Source organism: Chlamydotis macqueenii, chromosome 12 (assembly GCF_036417535.1).
Source record: "Chlamydotis macqueenii isolate bChlMac1 chromosome 12, bChlMac1.mat, whole genome shotgun sequence".
Taxonomy (NCBI): domain Eukaryota; kingdom Metazoa; phylum Chordata; class Aves; order Otidiformes; family Otididae; genus Chlamydotis; species Chlamydotis macqueenii.
The window spans coordinates 11,286,385-11,296,113 of record NC_141567.1 but is presented as its reverse complement, the minus strand read 5'-3'; the positions used below and the strand labels follow the sequence as shown (position 1 = coordinate 11,296,113).

Below are 9,729 nucleotides of genomic sequence, written 5' to 3'. Positions count from 1 at the left end.
GGGCGGGAGCCGGCATCCCCCGCGGACCGCCGCGGCACTGCGCCTGCGCCGCCCGCACGGGACGGCCGCCGGTTCGAGCCCCGCTCCTGCCGTCTCGCCGCGCCCTGCGCTGAGTGCGGAGGGGCTGGGGCCGCGGCAGCGGGGCTCGGCGGGCTCGGCGTGGGGGGACTGTCTGGCGCGGCGGCGCTCAGCAGCACCCGTGCTTCCGCCCTGGCAGCCCGAGCGGCTGTTCCCGTCGTCCGTACGTGCGTTTGTGTGGGGTGGAGAAACATCAAAAGCCATAAGATCCAAATGTGATCTCTTCATAGGTAAGCGGCTTTTTCATCTACAAGCCGGAACTGCATAGTGCCGTGCTCTGGCTTCAGATTTGTAGAAGTCACAAGTTTGCATTTTGTAGGTTTTTTTTTTCTTTCTTTCCCCGCCAAAGGTACAGTTCTGTACCCCATTTCCAAGAACTCCCGTTAGGGCAGTGTCACGTTGTGGGAAGTCACATGCGCCTTTCTGAGCATTCCTGAAAGGATGTAGGGAGAAACAAACCTCAGAGGCCCCGCTGTGGTATAATTCCTTTCATAACCATGCTCTAACTTAAAAGTAATTACATTTTTGCCTTTATTGATTCTCTTGAGAGGTTATTCCCCTTCTTGCTGGTCTGATTACTAGAAATTTTCTTCAAATTTCCAGCCTACACGTGTTTGGGGACAGTTAGTACCCATGGCCAAATTTTGTTACTGCATCAGTCTGTTCCCCAAGTTATAAACATTTCTGGAAAAACACGCCTGCCTGCCTGCCTGCGGGAAAGTACATATCCTGTTGTTTGGCCTGGCTGAAGGAGGTTACCAAGTAAAGACCCGAGAGTTGTACAGAACTGCTAGGTTTTGGAGAGAGGCACTCCCTTTCTGGGCAAGAGCTGATAACAGGCTCTGGCACGCATCCGTGCGGCACAGCAGGCCGTGGAGCAAGCCCCTTCTTGGAACTGGCCCTGCAGGAGGGCAGCCGTGCATGGCAAACTGGCCTTGGGTGGAGATTGCTTATTGTTGTTCTCCGTAATGATGCCTAAAAATAAAACAGTATTACGCCCTGTCTGATCTCTCTTGCCTTTTTACAATGCCCCCGTTGCTCTCAGCATGCAATCTCAGGTTTTTCTTCCTCAGGTGGCTCAGGAGGTGCCATCCCCAGCCCTTTCACCCACCTCGTAATTCCCCCAGCAGAGTTACCAGCGCCATTGTTTTGGGGCCACGTGATGAACTGGGTCCCTGAAAGGAGTCCTCTGCAAGAAGGCTGTGTACAAACTCTGGACAAGCATCTGGAGACAGCGTGTAAGTGTTGAATTGCTGTAGGATTAGGAGCAGCAAGTAAGCGCAGGAATACAAGAGAGGAGAAAGGAAGGACGCGCACGAGGACATTAAACACAGGTTCACAAATGTTGTGCCCAGGGATGGGGAGAAGAGCCATCGGCTCAAGAGTGTGTTCTTCATAGTCTCCTTTGGGCAGCTCTGTTGCTGTGCAGGGGCTACAAATCCAATTCAGCTAATTATACAGTGATGTCCTCAGCATCTCTCTGATTAATTAAAGCTGTTTCATTGTGTGGCTCAATGGGTTATGGAGTTTGTTGTTGCGTAATATCTTATTTTTAGATAACAATGGTAATGTTAGTACTGATTTTGTACAACTTCTTGAAATAAAATATTTAGATCAGCAAGTAACCGTGCTTTTTGTTAGTTTAACCAAATATTTATGTTCGTTATTATAGGGTTCACTGAACTTCCCTTTCAAACATCTTTTTCTCTTAGAATAAAACTTTACCTAATCCTTCACCAGATAATTAACTTGGTGATGCACTTGGGAAATAGTTACTGTGAAACAAAGAACATTTTGTAGAGGAAAAAGAACAAAGGCTTTCTGTCAATCTCTTTTTTTGGAGCATTTGGGTTCATAAATAGTTAAATTTAAACTTGTCTAGAAAAACAAGTATCAGTTTTATATTCCAGTCCTTCATCTATTTCTGCAAGACGTGGGAGGGCCTGGAACAGGCAAAGCAGGAGCACAAATCTGAAACTCCCACATCGCAAGTGAGGCTGTTTCAGAGTGATTATCTCACTTGCTCTTACTAGAAATTCCATCTGGAAGCCGAGAAGTCTTTCCCAGTGAAGCTTTCAAAAAAAGTTTCTTTTTTTTCCCACTGAAAGAAACTTGAAGTAAAATTGCTGACCAGTTGTAACTGAGAATTTTATTTGAGTCTTCAGACCAGGCCTTTGATGTTTCTTTTTAAAGCAAAAGCAGAAAAAGAAAGAACAAGTAAGTTTTTAATCTGATGACAGAATAGTGTCAGAATTGTGATCAGATAGTCACAGAATTGTGATCAGTAGTTAATTAGAATATACATATGAAGAAAAATGTAAATGAATTTGCAACACTCCCGTTGTTAAAAATGTAAATTTTAAGGATGAGAGATCATCTCAAAAGTCTGTTTTGTGCCCCAATGTGTTTCTGAAAAGCATTAGTGGGACTACCTGAGTTTAATTTAATCTTGAAGTTTTGGGGTTTGTGAAAACACTGCACTCAAACACTTTCTGACTGGCTCCTTCATTGGTTTATTTCTACAGTTGCTGGCCTTTCCTGAAAAGACCTTTATAGATGAAAGAGAAAAAAAAAATCCTACGCTACCAGGTAAGTGGGTTTTTTTCATTAACAAAAAATTAAATAAAAAAAAACTTGCAAGTCATTATTACTCTTACAGACTGTTGGAGGAGTTATGGAGATAGACATAGCTACAAAAATTAGTCCTCAGAATTTTATTTCCCGAGAAACGAAAGGTAAAAGTAGTGAATGATGTGCATGGTTTCTGGAGCATAAAGTACGAATGCATTAAATACAGGAGAAGGGCGGTCCCTACGGAAGGACCACCCTGCAGTCGGTTTTCCCCTCGGACAGAGCGCGTCCCTCCGCCCGGAGATGTCCCGGGACGGGGACGGCGTTGGCCGCTGCTGACCGAACGCTGCTGGCCGCTCTCACCCCCATCTTTGTCACCGAGGCCGCGGGGAGCCAGGCTGCGCCGCAGGTGCCCGCTCCCTGCTCGGCGACACACGCACGGCGCCGCGACGCCCGATTCCCCTTTCTCTCCGCGGGCGGGTCCCGCGCTGCCGGAGGGACCCCACGCCCCTCACGGCCCCGTCTCTCGGGGTGGCTCCGGGCGTTCGCCCGTGCTGCTGGGCCGCGCCCCCGCCCCCAGCGGCCCCCCGCTGCCCCCGTCGAGGGGCCGGGCGGCCGTGGGCCAACACCGCCCCGCCGGCCTCCTGCCGTCCGTCCCTGCGTCATTTCCGCGTGCGGCGCGGCGGCCCCTCTAGCCGGGCGCGCTCCGAGCAGACTCTATGGTGAGGCGCTCGGCGGGGGCAGCTGGAGCCCCGCGCCCGGCCGGGCCCCGCGCCCCCGCCTCCTCCCGGCCCCAGCCCCGGCCCCAGCCCCGGCCCCAGCCCCGGCCCCAGCCCCGGCCCCAGCCCCGGCGGCTCCCTGCCCTGCGAGAGGCGCCTCGCGGGGAGCGGCACCGATGAGCGTCGCGGAGCGGCCTGAGGAGACGGAGGCGGCGGCGGCCGGCCCCGGGCGCTCGCTGAGTACGTGAGGGGCGGCCGGGCCGGGCCGGGCCGGGCGGAGGGCAGGTGCAAGGAAGCCCGAGGAGGGGGCCGGGGCCGCGGGCGGGCGGCCAGAGCCGAGGGCCCGCGGGGAGCGCTCGGTGCCCCGGCCGCGGGTTCGCCGCCGTGACGCTGGGCTGTGGCCCCGGGGAGGGCGGCCGGAGGGCGGCCGGGCTCGCTCGGAGAGGCCGCGCTCGGCGCCGCCGCCGTTTCCTCCCGTGCGGTGCGCGCTGCGGGTTGAGCGCTGTTGTGTTCCGGGAGCTCTGCGGGCAGTAAATCGCTACAGCGTGCCCCGGCGAGATTCGCAGTAGCTGCTCACTGACCCTTGCACGCTTGTGGAGTTCGGCGTGTGGTGTTTTAACGAGGTGTTCATATGTTTGAGTGACAGGCTGTGACCTTTATTTGGTCGGCCTGGGTTTGTTCTCTAACTTTGAAAGCAAAGGGTGAGGGTGTGGAAATCTTCAGATATTCTTGACGCATAGCCAGAACATCTGATATTGCCCCTTTTTTTTTTCTTCACTAGACTGGAGTACTTGATTTCATTTTTCTTTTTAATAAGATGTCTTTAGAATACTCAGTTTCCCCCTTTCTCTTCTGCTGGTATTAAGGTAAAACTGTTCACCAGGAAGCTCACAATACACGACCAGGAATACGGGAGGAGTAAAGACAGAGAGGGGAAAAAGAAGGCATCGTTTACTTGATAAAGCAAAAGAATTATAACTTCAGTGTTGAAATGCTTTTGGTTTTTAAACAGGAACATACAGTTGCTCTAGATGAAATCTGAAGTGCGTGCTCACATTCAGCCTTGCTGTTCTTTGGTGTAGGTCCTAGTGATGCGTCTCCAGATGAAGGAGTAGTAGAAGATCTGCCTTTAATAGATGAGAAAGCTGTGGAGCAGCTGACTGAAGGGTTGATTTCTCATTATCTGCCTGATCTTCAGCGATCAAAATCAGCACTACAGGAACTTACGTAAGCAAATTTTAAAAAAAACCTTCTTATATGTGCATACTTTGTTTGCCACTTCTTTCAATATAATGTTCTAGCTACCCTTAACTGGAATATAGTTTATTGCAGCATTTCTGTGTTCTGACTATAGCATCGTGAACACTTAAGTGATTTGCGGGAGTACGGGGTGGGGGAGGGATGTATAAGCTGCGGTGTAGCCCATCAGAACTTTGACTGGAGAATGTATAATGCTAGAATGCTAAAATCCCTTCAGCCAGGAATAGCAGAAGACATGTAGTTTTCTTAAATATTTGTTCACTTTTGTAGAGGAAAGTCTGCTGAAAGCTAGATTTGTTTTTGTTTGCAGAGATTCAGTTCATATTCAGGGCAGCTCGTCCAGTCTCTTAACTGTGTTGCAAAATACGTTCTTGGATAATGTAATTAAGGAGCTAAAAAAATAAGAATTCTTCATACATTGGCATCTCACTGATAACTGAAAACAGTTTATAACAAATGCAGAATGGATCTGCCATGGATGCAAAGATACTGGAAAGGGCTTTATACACATCCGTCTTGGGTTTTGCAGGGTACATTGGTTTGGGTTTCACGATGCATGATGTTGTTATGCTGCTGCCAAGGACAGCCTGTGTCTGGAAAGACTTTAGCTGATTTGTGTGGAATGGGAGGTCCTTAATAAGCACCAAGGAGTCACGCAGGTTCTATGCAGAAATAACTTATCCTGAAGCATGACGCAGAGGCAACTGAGTGGAAAGTCAAGAGCTAATTGTTTTTCCCCTTCATTCAACCTGGAGTGTTTACTCACTGCAACCTCCAGAGTGCCTGTTCAGCGTTTTCACATATTCATCCTGGATGTCTTATCGTGCTGTGTGGTGCCAGCTGAATTTGTGTGTACTCAGCTGGGATTTTTCTAAAACCATTTACTCGTGTCTTTATTGAAATCACTTAGCAGTGCATAAAAGGAATCTGATATTGGGAAGCATGTATTTATATTATGGCCAAAAGTTGTATTTATTTAAAGGGCTGGTTGAAAAACATATGTGCTGCTTTAATTTGGTTTTGTGCATTTTTTTTTTTCTTTCAGACAGAACCAAGTGGTATTGCTAGAAACATTAGAACAAGAAATTTCAAAATTCAAAGAGTGTAACTCCATTCTTGATATTGATGCTTTGGTAAGTACTAATAGTGCTTTCTTAAATCTCTACTAATGCAGATTTTCTTGCTGAAGCATTAGTGGCAACTTGCGGGTTTCCTTTGTTCTTAATGACCTACAGGAAGAGAACCAACCAGTTCAGATATTCAGCACAAATTGTTACTGGAGAGGGTGCAGAACCAGCATATTTCCTTTAAGTACGAAGGGCACTGGGAAGAAAGAGCAGGCTCAGTCAGCCAGAGGTAGTAAGTCTAGTGGTTCAAAACCAGTAGCTGAAGCAAATGTACGCCATTTTTCGGTAGAACTGAGGCTCCAACATGAACTCTGTGCACCTCCCAGACTAGCAGGAAGTGTCCGTGGAATGCTGCTGTATGGTGCATAGAGTGGTAATTTTATTCTGTTTAATTAATCTTAATTCAATAGATTTCTGGGGGTACCTATGCAGATATCATAGTTTTCTATATTAATACATGTAATCTGTAAACATATATAACACTTGAACATGTTTAATCCATTACCAGACTGTTCTGGTAATCACTATGGTTTTGATTGCTGCTTTGCTGTGTAGCTTTATAGAACAACTATTCCAACTTGACAGTCACTGCTTTAACTTTTACATTTTTTAAGTTTTCAGAAGCTAAACACTATCACAACAAGTTAGTGAATATCAGAAATGAAATGATGATGCTCCATGAGAAGACGTCAAAGTTAAAAGTGAGTGGGATAAATATCCAACATATCCAACTTTCCAACATAGCTATTTAATTATGTATTCTTTTCTAACTTTTATTTTGGATGCATGCTGAAAGTTCTGATTAAAATAGAATCTTCAAGTCCTTTTCTTAAATGGATGTTTTCAGTAGCACCAAACCGTGTGTGTGTTTAAACTTTCACTTACTCCTGCCTGTGCTCAAGCAACTTACGCATTTGAACTACTGGTAGATCTCAGTGTCATCAGCATGTTTAAGCAGTATAAGAATCATGGTTTGTTCTGTCCCTTAATCCTCTCCATTCCAACTAGTTCTCTTTGTTTCAGTTTCTGTGCCTTTTTAATGAAAACTAGATTGTCATAAATGTAAGAATTTCTCGTTCTATTTAATATAATATTAAGTGGTACAAGTTCACTGACTTCATGCTATATAGACAGTCTGTGGTTACATTCTGGCAAGATTAGTCCTTCGGTGTGCTCAGCAAAACGATTTTCTCTTGGAGGCCATACATTGCACAGCATGCACCTTGTCTGGTGTACACAAAGGGTGAGTTTTAGTGAGACTGAAGGGAATTCAGTTTTATTTTCCCTGTGTAGGTCACAGACTTGCCGTTTCTGAATGGTAAGAGGGAAATGGGAGAGAGGAAGGCAAAATGGAACATTTTATACAACATTCAGTTGTAAGCAGGATGGATTGGAGAAGATAATGTTAAGAGAAAGGGAGGGATTTTGTTTGTAGATCCAACTTAGTACAGCTATAAAACTTACCGCTGTTTTCTTGTCTTTTCTGTTTAGAAAAGAGCACTTAAGCTGCAACAAAAGAGGCAGAAGGAAGAACTAGAACGAGAACAGCAACGTGAGAAGGAACTTGAAAGAGAGAAGCAGTTAACAGCAAAACCTGCTAGGAGGACGTGAAAGCAGAGCATGCAGCGACTTGTCCGAATCCATTATTTCTGCATTCTCTGGAATTAAGGCAGACTTTGCTTTAACTGGGCTACAGCTGTTACTAGCAACAGTCTACTCTTTGATATTATAAATTCCAAAATTGTTATAATAGAGTTGGTAATATTCCAATTTTTTCATTTCAGCCATTCAAGTTGCCTTCTTTTGTAATGCTATGCAGTTTGATATAATTATAATGTAAGTTAATTTTTTATATATATACATATGTATATAGGAGAACTTAGGCATCACAGTTTTAAGTGTCTGTCCTCTTTTTTCATCTGTTCTTCCAGTGTTCAGAATACTGAGAGATATTTGGTGACTGGCATACGTGTTTTCCAGACAAAATACAGAATACTAGTTCTGTTATCCCTGGACTTCAGTGGCTGCCTATGTCACTGAAACTGCTTTGATTCAGGCAGTTGGGATCTCTTTCCGATGCCCTGGTTCATAAATACTGATTTTTATTTTTTTTTGTGCAGCCTTAGTTTGGTCCATCTCCAATGAACTGAAGACCCTTCCAGTGCATTTGCCTGAAAACTTACTTTATTGCAGCAGTGGTGGGTTGTTGTTGTTTTTGTTGTGGTGGGGGTTTTTTTGGTTTTTTTTTTGTCATGAAGTAACTTAAGAACATCTTTAAGGTAACTTCTGAATAACTTCCCAGCAGAATTGGCTGGGGGTGAGGGGAAGCAGAATACTCAAGATTTTCATAATTGATGTGTGTACAATACAAAGATTAATGAATTTGTGCTTCCACAAACGTTTGAGTGAAACCAGGGAACAGTTGCCTCTGTAATGGTTCAGCAGGAAGACTGTGTGGTCTAAGCAGATTTATGGGGGATTGGAAGTTGTAGTTTCTTCATTTTGTGTGACAAAATAAAACTCAACCAAAACTGAACAATTTTAATTTCATGTGAAATTCAGTTACTTGTAGGAAAAACTACTGCATTTAATTTTTTTCCTTAACCAATAATTTATTTGCACTTCAGGACTGTGTAAGAGAATTTTTATTATGCTGTCCTCACGCAAATTGATGATTAATAGTGTATTCTGATGATAGATGTGGAATGGAGGTTGATCCCCATTTCTCTGAATGTAATTGCTTTCTTGCCCACTCGGTGTGGGCTCCCATTCAAATGAATGTACATGTTGTCTATACTGGTAAAAAAACTTTACATTATGTTTTCCCACAGTCAAACAAACTAGTCATTTTGTATCTGTGTTGTTTTAAGCAGTACTGTAAGTGTGTTTTGAAGTAAGATGAAGGGTAAGTGGTGTAAAGTTTTCCTTAAAATGTGTATGGCAAGGTGTCAGAGGGGCACAGTCAAGCTTACTTTTTCTTCCATGTACACCTGCCTGGAGTCTCCTGTATTCTAATTTTCTGAACTGCTAATTTCCTGTTCTTAACATTTCTCATCTTTTTCTGTGACAGACATACTCTAACAAGTAGTCATCCAACATATAAGGTAAACTGAGATAATGTTTTGGGGCAAGGCAAACAAACTACTTGAAGTAGTCTGAAGAGACACTGAAATGCTGTTACTGGAGCAGTAACAGATCAAAACTTCCCACAGGTATTTTTTCTTTAAGTTGACTTGTGTCTATTAATTGCCAGCAGATCACTGACCTGTGCTGTGGTTTGTATGTATTTCTAAGAGAAATGTAAAAGATTTCCACAGTCCATTTTTGGAGCAGAATGTACATAACATTGTTTTAATATTTTATTTTGTAATGTAATTTGAAAATCAGATTCTGGGAATTTAAACAGTTCTTATTAAAATGTAACATGAAACTAGACGCTTCAGTATCCAGATCAGGGTTAAATTCCTGTGGTATTTCTTGGTTTGTGTTCTCTCATCTAGAACCCATTTTAGTGTTTCAAGTTGTGGTCTCTTTCTGTGGAGAACTGTGGGCTTTTTTTCCAAAGAACTGTAAGGGTTTTTTTTATTTGTTTCAAAAAATCTTGGATACTTCTACTGAAAGTACAGAATTCTAAGCGTAGACATTGATGCTTTTGTAATTGGATGTTTCAGTGTTCCTTTGGAATAATTTCTGATCAAAGGAATAAAAAGCTCGCAGTGCTTGCCTGACGAATCACATACACATATGTAAAAATGTAATTTATAACTTTTCCCATAAAATTTGGTTTTTGTGTGAATAAGGAACTAATTTTAATAAACTACTTTTCTGCAATAAAGGGGAAAAACTGAATTAACATATTAATATGCATTTACAGAACTTTTTTTTTTTTTTTAAATTAATGAGCCCTTACTTTATTTCAGTCAAAACTGCAATTCATTAACTCCATTCTTCTGAATGCTCCTCTTATGTCTTAA

General features: G+C 43.8%; 1 protein-coding gene across 4 annotated transcripts; it reads left to right on the top strand.

The window, feature by feature from the left end:
- Positions 1-3,433: 3,433 nt before the first annotated feature.
- On the top strand, positions 3,434-9,610 carry BLOC1S6 (biogenesis of lysosomal organelles complex 1 subunit 6). Of its 4 annotated transcripts, XR_015259940.1 has the most exons (7): positions 3,437-3,608; positions 4,451-4,595; positions 5,674-5,761; positions 5,864-5,984; positions 6,377-6,456; positions 7,247-7,591; positions 7,876-9,610. XR_015259940.1 is itself a non-coding variant. In XM_086757656.1 (6 exons), the coding sequence occupies exons 1-6, from the start codon at positions 3,545-3,547 to the stop codon at positions 7,364-7,366; spliced, it is 618 nt and encodes a 205-aa protein (XP_086613782.1). In that variant the 5' UTR covers positions 3,437-3,544; the 3' UTR covers positions 7,367-9,610. The 4 variants fall into 4 exon arrangements, 3 of the variants coding, with proteins under 3 accessions (XP_086613784.1, XP_086613782.1, XP_086613783.1); XM_086757656.1 differs by having other exon boundaries at positions 7,247-9,610; XM_086757658.1 differs by lacking the exons at positions 7,247-7,591; positions 7,876-9,610 and having other exon boundaries at positions 3,434-3,608; positions 6,370-6,456.
- Positions 9,611-9,729: the final 119 nt, after the last annotated feature.

Excerpts from the sequence above, each read along its gene's own strand:
- BLOC1S6 (XM_086757656.1), top strand. The coding sequence starts at position 3,545 with ATGAGCGTCGCGGAGCGGCCTGAGGAGACGGAGGCGGCGGCGGCCGGC. Across the intron at positions 3,609-4,450 it reads CGGCCCCGGGCGCTCGCTGA|GTCCTAGTGATGCGTCTCCA; the intron begins GTACGTGAGGGG and ends TCTTTGGTGTAG. Across the intron at positions 5,985-6,376 it reads GCAGGCTCAGTCAGCCAGAG|AAGCTAAACACTATCACAAC; the intron begins GTAGTAAGTCTA and ends TTAAGTTTTCAG.